We start from the raw sequence: 18,471 nt of genomic DNA on the forward strand, positions 1-18,471 counted from the left end.
ATGCCATGCCTCAAATCTCAGAAATATTTCCACAGTGGGTGAAGAAATGACCATTCCCATTGCCTGGAGACCTCTAACATCTCAACATCATCAGAGAGCAGTTATTGAATGCTTAACCAACTGTGACAGTTCACGTTCTATATCCTCTAGGTCTTTTTCCTTTCTACATTTTATTATGTTTGTCTGAATTAAAATTCCAATTTTTTTTTCCCTAACAAAGACACTTACCTCCTGAGCTCTTATTTGTCTCTTTGCTAGTAAAGATAGTTAATAATCTTCACTTTATCAAGGCTACAGTCCTACAGGGAATCGTAGTAACATCTGCTTTGTTTGTTTCAGGGAACCAATGCAAATAAACAAGAGGAATTACTGTTATTAAGCAAAGTACTAAGCAAGTATAACAATTCAATTTGTCCAAAGTGTTTTATAAAATTTATTGTTTACTTTTCCTGGCAAGACCAAACCAAAGATAATGGCTTTGGTCTTGAATCTCCAGCCCATTGATGGGCCTCTGGCAACATACTGAATTGTAATGAAATGTTGACAAGGACTGAATTTGAGGAGCAAGGCTGGAAAGGATTGGAACTGTAACAGTGGTCCATTTTATGCTTTGAATATAATCCTTGCTGCTCTACCACTGCAATTTATTTTAAAAATAGACTTGTTTCTTTCTCTTCCTCTCTCCCTGTTCCTTCCTAATCTCTCCCCTTCCCTAAACTCAGGGGAAACAGGATTACCTTTCTTTCTGATTTTAGGCAGATTTATCTGTCCTTAATTACAAACCCACCATAGGAAAGAAGTAATCCAGACTTTGGGGATGGTACCAGAAGATTTTAGAAATGACTATCTCCCAAATTAACAAGTGAATTACAACTCCAACAGAGTTGGACTGTAGTCTTTGAATTGCCTCTTCAAAAGCCTGCTGTTCCTATTGATGGGCAGAATCATGGCCTCTGGGACAGGAAGGAGTTCCCTGTGTTTCTTCTTTGCTAGCAAAGCAATAAACCTTCTTTTTCATTTTTTTTCAAAACAACTATATCTTCATTACTGGGTTGGCATAGGGGACAAGGACTGAGCTTTCCATAACAGAACTATTGGTTTTAATTTAAAGTTATAGGCCACATGTGGTGACATATGCCTGTAGTTCCAGTTGTTTAGGAGGCTGAGAAGCAGGAATACAATCATTTGAGTCCAGGAGTTCAAACTCAGCCTGGGCATCACAGTGAGACTCTGTCTCAAAAAAAGGTGGGGGGAACCCCCAAAACTACAACTAGTATTTGAAATTATTTTTAAAATGTTTAGATATGGCTATCTAGATACTGACACAGATACATTAAAAAAAAAACAAAACTGGAAAATCCTACTTGACATTGTAAGCAATGGTAATTGCTGAGAGTGGATTTGTGATAATTTTTATGTGTTTTCTTTCCAAGTTTCTACTTTGAACACATATTTATTTTGTAATTAGGGGAAAAGTCTATTTTAATTAAGTAAGCAAGCTGGGCATGACAGCACTTGCCTGTGATCTGAGCAATTCAGGAAGTTGAGGCAGGAGGATCACAAGTTCAAGGCCAGCTTCAGCAATTTAAGGAGACCCTGTCTCAAAATAAAAAATGAAAAGGGCTGGGGATGGAGATCAGTGGTAGAGTTCTCCTGGGTTTCATACCCAGTACTGAAAGAAAAAAAAAAAGCTAAAAACAACACAATAACAACAATAATAATAATATGTGAGTAAATAAATTGGGCAGAGCAGCACATACCTGTAATCCTGGTGGGAGGCTGAGTCAGGAAGACCAAATTAGAGACCAGACTCAGAAATTTAGCAAGACCCCAAGCAACTTAGTGAGACACTGTCTCAAAGTAAAAAATAAAAAGGGCTGGGGATATAACTCAATGGTAAATCACCCCTGGACTCTATCCCCAAGTACCAATAAATTAATAAAATCTAAAAATTAAAAAAGAATAGGGATGGGCTAGGGTTGTGCCTTAGCAGTAGCACACTTGCCTGGCATGTGTGAAACAACTGGTTTCAATTCTCAGCACCACATAAAATAAATAAATAAAATAAAGGTCTATCAACAACTAAAAAAAAAAAAAAATAGGGATATAACTCAGTGGCAAAGTAACTTGAGTTCAGTCCCAGTATCAGATAAATAAATAACCAACCTAATCATGATTCTGGAAACAGGTTATTGGAGCATTATTCTCATTACTCAATCTCTTCCCTATATTTTAGTTAACCCAGTCTTTAAAAAAAAAAAAAAAACGTTTATTTTATTTGTAGGTGGACACAATACCTTTATTTTTATGTGGTGCTGATGATCAAACCCACTGCCTCAAGCATGCTAGGGAGCGCCCCACCTCTGAGCCACGCCCCAGGTCATTAACCCAGTCTTAACATACCTATTTTGTAAAACATACATCTGACTTAATCTTCACTCATTCAACATTTCGCACCTGTGTAAAATAAACTAGATGCCTTCCCAGGTGCAAAGAACTTAAGAGATAAATAAGGGATGCCCTGTATCTTCAAGAAACTTCTAAACACCAGGTGGAGTGGTGCAGGAGGATGGCAAGTTTGAGGCCACCCTTGACAATTTAGCAAGACCCTGTTTCAAAACAAAAAGAGCTGCAGGTATGGCAGTGGTAAAGTGCCCCTGTGTTTAATCTCTGCCTTAAAAAAAAAAAAAAAAAAAAAAAAAAAAAAGGAGGGCTGGGGGCTGTAGCTCAGTGGTAGAGCCTCGAAGGTGTGGGACCCTGGGTTTGATCTTCAGCACCACATAAAAATAAAGATATTGTGGATATTGTGTCCATCTACAACTAAAAAAAAAAAAAAAAAAAGGAAGCGGGGAAGCTCCCAAGATAGCGGGATAGACAAGCATGAAAATAGACAACTATAATATACCATGAAAAGTTCCATGGGAGCACAGAAGAAAAGCATCTTAGGCCAAATAATGGGTGTTGGTAGGGGGACCAGCTTATAGAGTAGGTGATACTTGGGTCCCCAAATTTATTTTAAGCCAGGTGTGGTGGCACATGCCTGTATTCCCAGCAACTTGGGAGGCTGAGGCAGGAGGATCAGAAGTTGAAAGCCGGGGCTGGGGATGTGGCTCAAGCGGTAGCGCGCTCGCCTGGCATGCGTGCGGCCCGGGTTCGATCCTCAGCACCACATACCAACGAAGATGTTGTGTCCGCCGAGAACTAAAAAATAAATATTAAAAATTCTCTCTCTCTCTCCTCTCTCACTCTTTAGGAAAAAAAAAAAAAGTTGAAAGCCATACTCAGCAATTTAGCCAAGCCCTAAGCAACTGAGACTCTTTGTCTCAAAAAATAAAAAGGGCTAGGGATGTTAAGCATCCCTGGGTTCAATCCCCAGTATCCCCCAGAATTTTTTTACTAGATGCTGGAATGAGTGAACAAAGGACATTTCTTAACTTTGGGAGAAAATCCATTCATTTATTTACCCATTTATTCAACAAAGTTTATTTAGTGCAAGCACATACAATAGAGATACAATGGCAGCAAAAACAGTTATAGTCTCTGTTCTGAAGAAGCTTATAGTCTAGTAGGGGAGATAGGTGTTAAATAAAAACTAATTAATATAAAATTCTAATTGTGGTAAGTGCTATGAAGGAGAAACTTATAGCGCTATGTAACCTAACATGGAGGGGAATTATAATTAAGCCAGAGAACAGTTCCCTGAAGTAGTAGTAACTGGGTTGGGGCTGTGGCTCAGTGGTAGAGCGCTTGCCTAGCATGTGTGAGGCACTGGTTCAATCCTCAACACCACATAAAATAAAGATATTAAAAAAAGGAAGTAGTAACTGAAGTTTGTTTTTTTTTTAAAGAGAGAGTGAGAGAGGAGAGAGAGAGAGAGAGAGAGAGAGAGAGAGAGAGAGAGAGAGAGAGAGAATTTTTAATATTTATTTTTTAGTTCTCGGCGGACACAACATCTTTGTTGGTATGTGGTGCTGAGGATCGAACCCAGGCCGCACGCATGCCAGGCGAGCGCGCTACTGCTTGAGCCACATCCCCAGCCCAAAGGTTTTTTTTTTTTTTTTTTTTTTTTTTTAATATCTTTATCTCTTTATTTTTATGTGGTGCTGAGGATCGAACCCAGGCCGCACGCATGCCAGGCGAGCGCGCTACTGCTTGAGCCACATCCCCAGCCCAAAGGTTTTTTTTTTTTTTTTTTTTTTTTAATATCTTTATCTCTTTATTTTTATGTGGTGCTGAGGATCGAACCCAGGGCCCTGCACATGCTAGGCGAGCGCTCTACCGCTGAGCCACAACCCCAACCCAGTAAATGAAATCATAGGGATAACTAGATATCCCAATAGCAGAAAGAGATGGAAAGAGTGTACCAAGCAGAGATAAAGCTGTGCCCGGGTTCTGTGAGAGAATGAAACATTTTGATTAGGAAGCAGTTTGATTGGAAGAGAGCTACTGCAGCTGAAGCTGAGAAAGAGGAAATACAAGATGTGGCTGGAGTCAAATTTGAAGTCAGACAATGCAGGCTCATAAAGGCCAGATTAAGGATTTTATTTATTTATTTATTTATTTACTTACTTACTATTTATTGCTTGCAGCAAGGAATTGAATCCAGGGCCTCACATGTGCTAGGCAAGTACTCTACCACTGAGCTACACTTACAGCTCCCTACATTTACTAATTTTACAGTTAGGAATTACTGCTTCATGTTTGATTTTTTTCCGCTCAAAACACATTCATCCACACAATGTCCATGTGTAGCACTGCTGTGTAATATCCCATTGTATGACTAAACCACATTTACCTTTTTTGCTATTGACATTATTTCCAGTTTGAAGTTATTATGAATAAAATTGCTGACCTTTCTTATCAATGATGTTGGAGGCCATAAATACTCATTTCTGCTGGGTGTATAACCCAGAAGTAGAACCTCTGAATCAAAAGGCACACATGTTTAGGACTGAGGGTTCAGTGCTTGCCCAAGGCCTTGGGATCAATCCTTAATACAAAACAAACAAAGTTAACCTTCATTTTGGCAGCAACAACCACAGATTTTTTTCAATTTGGTTTTTCTAAATTACACGCCCACTAACGATGTATGAGAGTTTCAGACATTATACCTCCTCAGCAATTCTTGGTGTTATCAGCCATTTAAAAAACATTAACGGGGCTGGGGATGTAGCACATTGGTAGAGCACCTGCCTAGAGTGTGCAAGGCCCTGGGTTCAACTCCCCAGCATTATCAAACAAACAAACAAACAAATAACAAAAAATGTAAACTTTAAACTTCTGAATGGGCCTTCTTTCTGCTTCATTTCCACAGAAATGATGAGCTCTGCTGTGAGGTACATCTGCAGATGGTTCCTGTGATAAGATGAAGTACACTAACTTCAAAAATGAGCCTGCAGCAACCCAGTGTGTCCCTGGGGTATAGCCAGAGGAGACCAGAAGACAAGCCCTTTCCAGCCTGAGCCTAGAGATTCTCAAAGGATTCCAGACTCTTGCCCAATGGTCTCCTGGGTCATCCAAAGCATTGTGAGGCAAGACAGAACTAGAACTACAGACTCAAAAAGGAAACTGGGCCACTCCTGACCCAATTCACTGTGTGCATGTCTCTGAAGGAACAGACCTAACCAAGAAAGATGGGGCTGCCTTTCCCAAGGTGGCTTTAGGGGTTAGTGGCAGTGCCAACTTGGGATGGCGGAGGACCCTGTCTCAGTCTGGTCTTTGATTCAGCTTGAAAAACAAATCCAAATCTCCTTGTAGGCAGAACTTCAGATGGGCCAACAGAGCTCCCTGGAGGTATGAGGCCTGAAGTTTGAAGGGACCAGCAGGTAACTGGGCACCACAGCCAGAGGCCAGTCAGTCTCAAGAAAGAGCATCCTGATTCCTCCAAGGGTTTCTTTGCCCGAGGAAGCTGGCACTCAAATTCCTTCAGGATCTTCAGAAAATGGAGGCAAGGGTGATCCTGAAAAAACCCCTTACGGGACTGGGGGTGTAGCTCAGTGGTAAAGTTGCTTGTCTAGGCTGCTTGAGGGCCTGGGTTCTATCCCCAGCATCCCAAAATAACAAAAACAAAACCTCTTTTTAGTGACCAATTTCAGCTCCAACTTAACCAAAGTGCTAAAAATGGCAACTCTTCCGTGATTAGGAACTTCATTCAAACTTCCTAAGGCGAAGACAGGACCAAGAGAGGCAAGCAGTGACAGATAAATCACACCGTGAGGCCTATTTTCTAAACCGCAAAAGACAGTGTGGCTTTGATGGCAGGTCACGGGATCTTAACGGGGGCATGGTAAGGGTCAGTTGACTGAGGGACAGGAAAGAATCAGGAGGGGGAGGGGCAACGGAGTGAGTGAGGCCAGGAGTGAATGGCGCCTTAAGGCTCCACAGTGGTGGGGAGAGGGCTGCCTAGAGTTACGCAGGGCGGCCAAGGCTGGTTGTGCAGTGCAGGTTCTCGGCGGTGGGAAAGTCTAGCCACGCCGTCCTGGCTTCTAAGCCAAGTCCCACCATGAGGAAGGGGGTGGGATGGGGTGTGCACCGGCCCTTCAATATCCAATCCTAGGTGTCCCGGCAGTGTGACAGTTTCGGGGAAACGTGCGGTGCTGGGTGCTAGGTGCTAGGTGGGAGGTAACCTGAGTAACGGTAAGGACGTGTGCTGGGAGGGATTCCTTCCTTGAGCAGGGCTGGTGGTCTTCATTTCCGGGTGCGGACTGATGGGCGGGCTCGGGTCCGAGGTCCGCGGCCAAAAGCCAGATTCCTTTGGCCCCAGCTGGTCCATAGCCCGAGACCGCCAAACAACCGTTGGAAAGGGGAGGGCAGAAGCTCGGCAACAGCTACGAATTCTCCATGGAGCCCTAAATCCCGCCCCTCTCGTGCGTGCAGCGTCTCTGCGGCGACGCGCCGCCAAGTGCGGCTGCGCAAGGGTGACGGAGCGCGGGCGAAGGGGGGAGGGGGTGTTTTGGTTCTTGCCGCTCGCCGTCCTTTCCAGAGTCGGTCGTCTGAAATCTGTTTTTTACCTTTCCTTCCCCCTTCCTATTCCCCTTCCCAACCCCGAATCTCCCTTCCTCCTTTCCTTCTTCCGCCTCCCTTTTTTCTACTGCCGCCCCGGGTCCGGGCCATTTTCCGGGCCGGGCGCACTACAGCGCGCGGCCCCGGGGCCCAGTATATGACCGGCTCTCCTGCTACCCCTCGCTTCCCCCGCCCCATGTGGCTGCGGGGCCGCGGCGGCGCTGCCCACTATGGCTCGGAAAGCAGTTAGCAGGAAGCGGAAAGCACCTGTCTCTCCAGGAGCTGGGAGCGACGCTCAGGGCCCGCAGGTGAGGGTTTTGAAACCGGGATCTGGGCGTTGAGACTGAGGCACCAAGACGTGATTAGGGTCTGCAGATCCAAGGACAGGAATCTGGGTCCAAGGTCCGAGGCGGGACAAGACCTGGGCCTGGACCTGCGGTCATGGCCAGTCCCTCAGGACCTCATTGGAGAGCAAATAGTCTAGAGGCAAGGGGGAACTCAGAAGTGGGACCTTCCTTAGGAGGCATAAGCCAGGAATAGGGCCTGAGGAGAAACCGGAATCTTGATTCTGGAGGAAGAGAAAAAGTCATGAGGAATCGGAAACAAAATCAAACTCCCAGAAGTTAATGAGAGGGAGAGGGAAGTCCACCTTCCAGCGGCACAGTGAAGTGGGCCGATTGCTACCTTCATTGAGGAGATAGTGTCACTAAGGATACCCACGCCTGAGCTGGGCTTCTGACACTTGGACCCCTAGAAGTAACAGTAGTTACCAGGTGTCATCCCAACACCGTACTCTTTGCGGGGGGTGGGGGGGGCTTCTTGAACTTTGATTCGGACTCTGATTTCCCCATCCGCCTACCCCGTTGATAATTTGATTTTTCGAATTCTACAACTGCCTGGAGCGCGGGTGTAATGATAGAGGAGCCGCCATTGATAGCACATCCCTGGAAGACCTGGGACCCAGTCTGGCTACTTGAGCTACACCCTCCATGTTCCGTGGGGAATACAGGCTAAGAGGGAGAAGGGGGCTGGGTAGAGATGCAGTCCAGGTGGGTATGGGAACTACTAGTTCTCTCCTTTGCTCTCAAGGATAGGAAAAGTATATTTGAATCCTTCACTCCCAGAAGGTCTAGTAAACCTTTTTTTTCAGTTCTTTTCTACTTCCATTATAGGTTTAACTATGAGCAACATCATTTCACTGCTGTAAGAGTTAAACTGAACTTTCTGAACTGAGGTCCTTGTTCTTTTATATTCGTATTTCTGTTGTATATAAATTCTGCAGGGTGAGTTTTTGGTTATTTTGCTAATACAGTAGGATCTCTTGTTCAGAAGAAAGGTAGACAAAGTCCTGATTTCTAATGTTACTTTTCATAGTTTGGCTGGGATCACTCGATTCACAAGAGGAAAAGACTTCCCCCAGTGAAGAGATCATTGGTGTACTACCTGAAGAACCGGGAAGTCAGGCTACAGAATGAAACCAACTACTCTAGAGTGTTGCATGGATATGCTGCACAGCAACTTCCCAGTCTCCTGAAGGAGAGAGAGTTTCACCTTGGGACCCTCAATAAAGTGTTTGCATCTCAATGGTTGAATCATAGGCAAGTGGTGTGTGGCACAAAATGCAACACGGTAAGTGTCTGGAGGGGAAAACTTTATCCTAGTTCTTGAATATATATCCCTGCATGCTCCGGAACCTCTCACTGCTCATTTTCCCCATTAGTTTCTTTTGGAAAGGAACTCCCTTAACTCTCCTTTCCATGCCCTCCTGTTGACCACTTCCTCTCTTTCTGCTCTTTTTCTCAGAACTTCTGCATCTTCTGAAGTCTTCAAAATAATATGGAGAGATATATATATATACACACACATATTTTCAGTTGGAGTTGGATACAATACCTTTATTTTATTTATTTTTATGTGGTGCTGAGGATCGAACCCAGAGCCTCACACTTGTAGGTGAGTGCTCTACCATTGAGCCACAACGCCAGCCCTTTTTTTTTTTAATATTTTTTTTTTTAGTTGTAGTTGGACACGATATCTTATTCAGTTATTTTTTTATGTGGTGCTGAGGATCAAACCCAGCACCTTGCTACTGCTGAGCCCCAGCCCCCAAATAACACATCTTTAAGCCTCCTAATCCTCTGTATATAATGCATCTTCTAGAGTTGAGGTTTTGGTTTTGATTTTGGTAGTGGGGATTGAACTAGGGGCACACAAGCTATATTCCAATCTTTTTTATTTTTTTGTTTTGAGATAGGGTCTCACTAGGTTTCTGAGGCTGGCCTCAAACTTGTGATCCTCCTGCATCAGCTTCCTGAGTGTCTGGGATTATAGGTATGTGCCATCACACACATCCAAGGGGAGTAATTTTAAAGAGAGTGACAGTTATAAGGCAGGCATGGTGGTGCACTCCTGTAATCCCAGTGGCTGAAGCAGGAGGATCACAGGTTTGAAGCCAGCCTCAGCAACTTATAGATTCTGTAGACAACCTAGTGAGACCCTGTCTTAAAATTTAAAAAAGAGGTCTGGGGATGTGGCTCAGTGGTTGAGTGCCCCTGGGTTCAATTTGTGGTAACAAAAAAAAAAAAAAAAAAAAAAAGAGAGAGAGAGAGAGACAGTTACAAATGAAGGGGAAATTTATCAGTAAGCTCTGTAACCAACACAATTTTAGCAAGGATAAAATAAATCAAAAAGTGAATATGATTGGAACCGAAGACTACAAATGGCACAATGTCAGAGGAATGGCAAGTGAGAAGAGGGAGGACCTGGAGGTGGGTAATGACTAGGACCAGCCGCTCCCTCCATTTTCACCTCACCCTGTGTGAATAGGCATGTAGTGTCATAATGGCTGAGTAAATTTACACTAAAGCTAAACACATATGGGGTCAATCGAAAGAGAGAAGGATCCTGTAGATCAAGAAAATCTTAAGTTTTAGGTGAAGTATTTGTTTATAAAAGGCAAAATATTAATTTATTTTTTTTAACTGGGGATTGAAATCAGGGGGACTCGATCACTGAGCCATGTCTCTAGCCCTATTTTGTATCTTATTTAGAGACAGGGTCTCACTGAGTTTCTTAGCACCTCAATTTTGCTGAGGCTGGCTTTGAACTAATGAACCTCCTGCCTCAACTGCCCGAGCTGCTGGGATTGTAGGCACGCACCACTGCACCCAACTAAATTTAAACAGTTTTGAGGAAGGAAGTAATACCATGGTGGTTGGGGCCAAGTTTTCATTTCCTTTTCTGTTGAAAGTTGCTTGTCTTATACAGAAGCCCTCCAAAACTAAATAGTAGTAGCAAGCCTCCACAAAGCTTCCCGTTTCTTAGTTTCTCAGCTTGCCCACTGATGGCTTGAGAACTGTCATCATTGTCACTTGGAGTGGAAAAAGAATTTCCTGCTTGGAAGGGTTCTTTCTACTCCTTATACATGCACCATAGTGTTTTTCCCAGCAGTATTGCTGAATTGTAATCTGAGTTAACATCAAAATCTCTTGTTTCTTGAATTTATTGACACTGTTTTGAAGGTGAGCATGTTAAGTGATAATTTAACTTAATACCTACCTCTAGTATTTTTCTTTGCATAGCTTCTAGAACCAAAGCAGAGAACCAGCAACACTGCTTTTTCTAGAGTATCTAGTGAAAGGTATCACTATTTATGAGAGATATTGAGGTTCTAGTATGACAAGTTTTAGTTGTCTATAAGAGAGTTGGACTGAATCAGGTTATAGAAGCCCTTGAATATCTAGCTAAGATTTTACTCCTTTTGGAGTGGGGAGGCAGTGGCTCAGTGCTTTCTAGTGGGGAGTGATGTGGTTGGAGTAATGCATCCAGGAGAGCAAAAACAGGAGGCTAGTGCCATGGTGTATACCATGAGAGGTAATGAAGGGCCAAATTAGGCAAGTTTCAAGGAGAGGATGGGGAGGAGAGATTTAAGACATCTTAGAGGTTAAATCTATAGGTGATGATGTGCTCAGACAATCTGTTGTGGAGGAAGAAGTCAAAATTAATACTGAAGTGTTGAACCTGGGGAACTGGAAAGATGGCAGGGTGAGTATTAAGGAACAGATTGAGAGAAGGTGAGTTTAGTTTTATGCTTTCTGTCTATTAGTTGGAATTTGAGAAAGGGTAGGAAGTTAGTGGTTTGGGAGTCGTTCATCATATATCAGGAATTATTGAAATTATTATAGGGGAGAAGGCACTCTTAATACTTGAGTCCCATATACTTTCTTAATGGACTGCTGCGGGGATTCAAGGTGCCTTGGGCAGTGAGAGAGAATAAGATGAATACACAAAGAAGAGTAGAGATAACCATATACTTTCTTAAATTGCAAAATTTTTATATGTGTATATTTTCTGGGCAGGATTATGGGGGCTGGTTTGGGAAGCAAATCTTAATTTTTATTAGATTTTCAAAGGGAGGACTGAGTCAGAAATGATTAAGAGCCTTTGATACTGAAAGAGGAGCTAGATACAGAATCTTAGGGAACACCTACATTTACAGGACAAAAACAAAACTGCTACAGAAGAAGCAGGGAACTCAGGAAAACAGAGTATGGAAAAGAATAAGAAAGGAGGATGTTTGCAGGGGTCATGGCTTATGAAGGGTATGGCATATATAGTTTAAATTATTTAATTGAATGTAATTATTTATTTTTTTATACTGGGGGTTGAACCAGGGGTATATTGCCACTCAGCTACATCCCCCAGATCCCCAGCCTTTTTTTTTTTTTTTAAGTGGTGTTGTTGCTGAACATTGAACCCCAGGCTTCATACATATGACACACAAGCACTTGACCACTGAGCCACATTCCCAGCCCCAGACCTTTTTATTTTTTATTTAGAGACAAGGTCTTGCTAAGTTGCTGAAGATCTCACTAAGTTGTTGAGGTTGGCTTCAAACTTTGGATCCTCCTTCCTTAGCCTCCTTGGTAGCAGAATTTACAGGTGTGTGTCACCACACCCTGGTGAGGTATTTAGCTCATATTTTTATTTATTTTCCCATATGGTATTTAGCTTTAGATATGAATTTTCCATCATTAATGCCCTCTAGCCAAAGATACCAGGGACCCTCCTGTAGTAGAATAAGATATAATTGCTCTTTCCAGAGAGAGAGAGAAACCTAAACCATAAGGAAAGGAAGGGGACTTTCAGAGGTTGTTAGAAAGAACTTAAACTTGGGGCTTATGCTAGGTGTCTGGGGGAAGTCTTTTTTTTTTTTTTTTTTTTAAAGAGAGAGAGAGAGAATTTTAATATTTATTTTTTAGTTTTCGGCAGACACAACATCTTTCTTTGTATGTGGTGCTGAGGATCGAACCCGGGCCGCACGCATGCCAGGCGAGCATGCTACCGCTTGAGCCATATCTCCAGCCCCTCTGGGGGAAGTCTTGAGGAGATAAAACTCTTGGCTCCAGATCAGATACTGTTAGGAAGTGCTTTGGCAGGGACAAGATTCCTTTGTTTGAATCTTAATCTTGTCTAGAGGGTGGTTAAAGCTGGAATTGGTAATGATGAAGCAGTCATTTTTATTAGCCAGATTTGATCTTTCTGTGGTTTAGACAATGTTCATGTTTCAATCTCTGTTCAGATTTGGTACAAGTGACCTTATATGGGAGCCAAGGTAGTTGTTCAGTGATTGAGTGATCACCTAGCATTCATGAGACCCTGGGTTTGATCCCCAGCACTGCAAAAAAAAAAAAAAAAAAATGGTGAGGGGGGGGAGCCTGGCATGGTGGTGCACACCTGTAATTTCAGTAACTCCCGAGGCTGAGGCAGGAAGATCACAGGTTCAGACAAAGCGTTAGCAGCTTAGCAAGGCTCTCAGCAATTTATCAAGACCCTGTCTCAAAAAGGGTTGGGGGTGTGGCTCAATGGTTGAGTGCGCTTGGGTTTAATCCCTGGTACCTAAAAAATAGAGAGATAGGGTCATCTTCTCTGGTGCTGGTGTTTGTGAAATTCTTTATTTTCACCATGACACAAAATCCTAGCTAAAAGTATCAGACTAACTCTCTGGTGTCAGGGCTGCTTTTTTTTGTGTGTGTGTGTGTGTGGTGCTGGGGAGTAAACTCAGGGCCTTGTGCATGTGAGGCAAGCACTCTACCAACTGAGCTATATCCCCAGCCCTGCTTTTTTCTATTATAATATTATATCCTTGAATTTACATATTCAGATTCCTGAAATCCTAAAGGCAGAATATAAAACTCACCTTGATACTCAGGGAAGCAAAATATGATTACATGTAGGAGATTAATTGTGTTCTGGCCAGATTTTACTCATTTCACCTTGTCTTACTATTTTATTTTCCCAAAAGGATTTTTTTCTTCCTCTTTTCCCTCCTCCCTCCCTCCCTCCCTCCCTCCCTCCTTCCTTCCTCCCTCCCTCCCTCCCTCCTTCCTTCCTTCCTTCCTTCCTTCCTTCCTTCCTTCCTTCCTACATATATACATACATAAATACCTGGGATTGAACCCTGGGGTGCTTTACCACTGAACCACATCTTCAGCCCTTTTATTTTCTGTCTAGAAGAGATGTTCAGGTTTATCCCAGAATTAATCTTTATCGTATATTCAGAGTATTTGACTATATTGAGAGGAAGAATTTCAGAGGTGGAAGTACTTGAATTGCCCATGTTGGCAAGTTCCTTTTGCTGGGGCACATATGCAGAAGTTTGTTTCTAAGGTGGAAATAACTGGCAGTATTTCATAAACCCTAAGGTTCTGTGCAAAGTTAATTCATGTAGTTAAGCTTTAGGAAGAGCAGGAGTAAGAATGATTTTATGCCTCTTATTTGTGATTATACTTGTTTTTTCCTGCTCCTTTTTTGTCTGTCTTTGAGAGGGCATTGCTTGTATTAGTGGATTAGCACAGGTATGGACCTGAGAAATCCTGTTTAGGGTAGTGCTTGACAGAATTTGGGTTACCCTCTTTCTATATATGAGGAAATTAATGGTTGAGGATGTTAGGGCCTGCCAGGTGCAGTGGCCCATGCCTGTAATCCCAGCAACTCTATAGGCTGAGACAGAAGGATTGTAAATTCGAGGTCAGCATCAGCAATTTAGCAAGACCCTGTCTCAAAATAATAAAAGGACTGGAAGTGTGGCTCAGTGGTAAAGGGCCTCTGCTTTCAATCCCCAATACTGGGGCAGAAAAGTGGGGAATGTTAGGGCCTGAGCAACCCTAGCATAGAGTTGATTGAAGATTTTATTTTATTTTTTCTTTTTTTTTAAGAGAGAGTGAGAGAGGAGAGAGAGAGAGAGAGAGAGAGAGAGAGAGAGAGAGAGAGAGAGAGAATTTTTAATATTTATTTTTTAGTTCTCGACAGACACAACATCTTTGTTGGTATGTGGTGCTGAGGATTGAACCCGGGCTGCACGCATGCCAGGCGAGCGTGCTACCGCTTGAGCCATATCCCCAGCCCTGAAGATTTTATTTAGGTCAGCTTTTCTAAACAAGAATGTTGATGGTGTTTGGGACACATGTTCTTGTCTGGAACTTAACCCCATATTGCAGGATGTTTCACATACCTAACTTCTGCTCTGTTGAGTTGAGAAATATGCACATCCCCCGTTATTGTGACAGGCATGCATACATACACACAAGTACACATGCATGCATTTTAAAACATTTACGCTTCCAGGTAATGACCAGTGTAGAATTTGAAATGATCTGAGTGATCAGATCTAAAGTCAGGTCAAGTCTGTTTGAAGCTTGCAACACTGGGCAGTGAGCAGAGGAGGAACATGAACCTTGTACTTGTAACTTTTTTTTCTAGCTGGATCTTTGATAGGCATTACAGTCAGAGAAGACAGGTTTTATTTCTCAAGCTACCAGAAGAACTGTTTTCTATGGGAATGAGATCAGAACCTAGATCTGGTACAATATGAGAGTTTAGGGTCTTGAAGTGTAGCTCAGATAAAACACAGTTGCTTAGCATGTATAATCTCTGGGTTTCAATTCCCAGCATTGGGGGCAGGGGGTGAGCTAGATGTGGTAGTACACTCCTCTGATCCCAGTGACTTAGAAGGCTGAGGCAGGAGTATTGCAAGTTTAAGGCCAGCCTGAGCAACTTGGCAAGCAAGACTCTGACTCAGAAAGTGTTGGGATGTAGCTCAGTGGTAGAGAGATTCCCTGGCATGCACAAAGCCCTGAATTTAATGTGCAGCATTGCATAAAAAACAAACAAAAAGAACAAAACTGTGTTGGAGTTTGAAAATATTCTTTTTTTTTTTTTTTAATTTTTTTAGTTGTAGATGGACAGTCACTCAGGTAACTAGGATTATAAGCACGTACCACTGTATCTGGTCTGAATCACTCTTGAGGTCCCCCCCCACTTTTTTGCCTTTGATTCATTCTAGCCTTTATTAATAAATAATCCTGTTAATCTCTGTTCTTTACATGCTTGACAGTATGATGCTTGATGAATTTAGGGTCTATTCCTGCACAGCCCTGAAACTTTGGGGGATGAGCAAAAATAAGATCAGAGCTTTGTTGGGAGGTACTTTAATAGAACCTGCGGAAAGTTTTATTACTGTTTTGTTTGTGTTATACTGGGGATCATATCAACAGCCTCTCACATGCTAAGCAAGCACTCTACTACTGAGTTCACCCCTAGCCTAAGTTGGGGAAAGTTAATGAGACAGTTAATATTTACTTGAGTTGGATCCTGCTTCCTTTGGACCAGTGTCCTGCACTATACCCCCCAGGCCCAGTTACCTGAAATGCCATATCATCAAAGGAAAAAAAGTTCTGGGAGCTAATAAACATGGCTCCTTTTACCTACATTTTAAATTAATGTATCTTTGATTTCCAAGGGTATATACCTCTGTTTCCCAAGCGTAACTCATGAATCCCTAGCATCACAAACACTTGAGGTGTGTGTTTAAAATGCAGACTCCTAGCCTAGCACCGTAGCTGGTGCCTGTACTCCCAGCTACCCAGAGGCTGAGGCTTGAGGATTGTAAGTTCGAGGCAAGCCTGCACAGCTTAGTGAGACCCTGTCTCAAAATTTAAAAAATAAAAAGGGTTAGGGATGTATCTCAAAGGTAGAGTACCTCTGGATTTAATCTTCAGTACCCAGCTGAGCATGGTGGTGCACACCTATAATTGCAGGAACTTGGAAAGTTGAGGCATAGAATGGCAAGTTTGAGTCTAGATAGACTGTCTCAATAAAAAGAAAGGGGCATCAAGCACAGTGGTACATGCCTATATTCCCAGTGGCTAAAGGAGGCTGAGGCAGGAGGATCACAAGTTCTAAAGCCAGCTTCACAACTTAATAAGAACCTGTTTTAAAAAACAGACAAAGGGGGGCTGGGGTTGTGGCTCAGTAGTAGAGCGCTCGCCTGGCATGCGTAAGGCCCTGGGTTCGATCCTCAACACCACATTTAAAAAAAAAAAAACAAAGGTATTGTGTACAACTAAAAAATAAATATTTAAAAAAAAAAAAACAGACAAAAGGGCTTGGAATGGGGCTCAGTAGTTAAGTACCCCTGGGTTCAATCCCCAACACCAAAAACAAAACAAAACAAAAGGCAGATTCCTGGGGCTAGTTGTACCTCAGTAGTACAATGCTTGCCTAGCGTGTGTGAAACCCAGAATTTGATCCCAGAACTATAAAAAAAATCCTTTGAAAAATATTTACATACATAAAAAAATGTTTATGTATGTAAATCTACAGGAAAAATTGGGAAAAAATGCAGTTTCTGGTCCCTACCTCTGTACTGATGCAGGGTTTCCTTCTTTGAGACCTAGGAATTGACTTTTTGATTTTTTAGAGGGAGGGGCATATTGGTGATTAAACCCAGAGCCTCAAGCTTGCTATATCCTAGCCCTTTTTTATTTTATTTTTCATACAGGGTCTTCTAAGTTGCCCATCCTGGCCTTGAATTTGTTTGTTATTTGTTTGAGACAGGGTGTTGCTAAGTTGCTGAGGCTGGCTTTGGCAATCCTCCGGGATCAACCTCTCAAGCTGCTGGGATTATAGGTGTGCACTGCTGTGCCTGGTGTGAATTTGTGATCCTTCTACCTTAGTTTTCCCAGTAGTTTGGGATTATAGGCTTGTGCCATATTGCCTGACTATGGAGTCTTTTGGAGGGAGGTACAGGGATACTAGGGATTGAAACCAAGAGTGATCTACCACTGAGCTACATTCCCTAGACCTTTTTGTTATTTTTATTTATTTATTTATTTTTAAAATAGGGTCTTGCTAAGGCTGGCCTCAAATTTGCAGTCCTCTTGTCACAGCCTCCAAAATCCCTGGAATTATAGGCATGTGTGTCCACATCCAGTTTGAAGGCTTTTTTTTAATATTTATTTTTTAGCTTTAGGTGGACACAGTATCTTTATTTTACTTTTATGTGGTGTTGAGGATCGAACCCAGTGCCTCACGCATGCCACGTGAGCACGCTACTACTTGAGCCGTATCATCCCCAGCCTTACTTTTTTTTTTCAAATAAGATAGTTGTTGAACAATATAGTAATTATGGTAAATCAAGTCCCTATGGTTTTATGCAGGCATTAAAATAATTATAACAACTCTAAAGTGCAAGGCTTTTCATATTAAATGAAATGAGATATAAAATTTTGTCTCTGCTTTACTATATGCATGTAGTTAAGCACTAAACCAGGAACCTGACATATGAAAATTTTTTAAAGAGAATTAAGTGATCTTTCTTGTATTTTATTATTATTATTTTTGTTGTTGTTGTTTGGTGGTACTGAGGATTGAACCCAGATCCTTGCACATACTAGGGAAGCACTCTACCACTAGGCTGTGTCCTCAGGCCATATTTTGAGATGGGCTCAAATTAAAATTAGTTGTCCAGGCTGGCCTCAAACTTGCAATCTTCCTGCCTCGGTCTGCCTAATAGCTAGGAATATAGACGTGTCCCACCATGGCCATCTGGAATTATGTTTTTTTTTTTGTTTTGTTTTTGTTTTTAAGAGAGAGAGAGAGAAGGAGTGAGAGAGAATTTTTTAATATTTATTTTTTAGTTTTCGGCGGGTACAACATCTTTGTTTGTATGTGGTGCTGAGGATCGAACCCGGGCCACACGCATGCCAGGCAAGCACGCTAACGCCTGAGCCACATCCCCAGCCCCTGGAATTATGTTTTAAAGAGTTCTTTTTGTTTTTGTTTTTCTTAATACTATAGCATAAGGAGCTTTCTAAAAAAATGTTCTTTTTATGCCTTTTGTCAGGGGGCTACCAACAATTGAATCCAGGGGCGCTTTACCACTTCCAGCCCTTTTTGTCTTTTGAGACAGGGTTTCGCTAAGTTACTTAGGACCTCAGCCTCCAGAGTCTCTGCGATTACAGGTGTGTCATTGTGCCAGCTCACACCATCATTCTCAAAGTTTGTAAAATAGTTGTGTGACATATCCAAACTCCTATAGTATACCACTAGTTCATCAATGTTGCACAGTAGTTAAAACTGTTTACCCAGCTGGGTACAGTGGTGCATACTTATACTTCCGGCTTCATT

General features: G+C 42.4%; 1 protein-coding gene across 1 annotated transcript in view; it reads left to right on the plus strand.

Moving 5' to 3' along the window:
* Positions 1–6,901: 6,901 nt before the first annotated feature.
* The window catches only part of DCAF12 (DDB1 and CUL4 associated factor 12), a 33,057-nt gene continuing 21,487 nt past the window's right edge, over positions 6,902–18,471 (plus strand). Inside the window, exons 1-2 of the mRNA XM_081282087.1 lie at positions 6,902–7,310; positions 8,377–8,631. Of these exons, the coding sequence (XP_081138213.1) occupies positions 7,233–7,310; positions 8,377–8,631 (333 nt within the window). The 5' untranslated portion in view covers positions 6,902–7,232. The remainder of the gene's footprint in view (positions 7,311–8,376; positions 8,632–18,471) is intronic.

The sequence above is a fragment of the Spermophilus citellus genome (assembly GCF_964194105.1).
Source record: "Spermophilus citellus genome assembly, chromosome: 2".
NCBI lineage: Eukaryota > Metazoa > Chordata > Mammalia > Rodentia > Sciuridae > Spermophilus > Spermophilus citellus.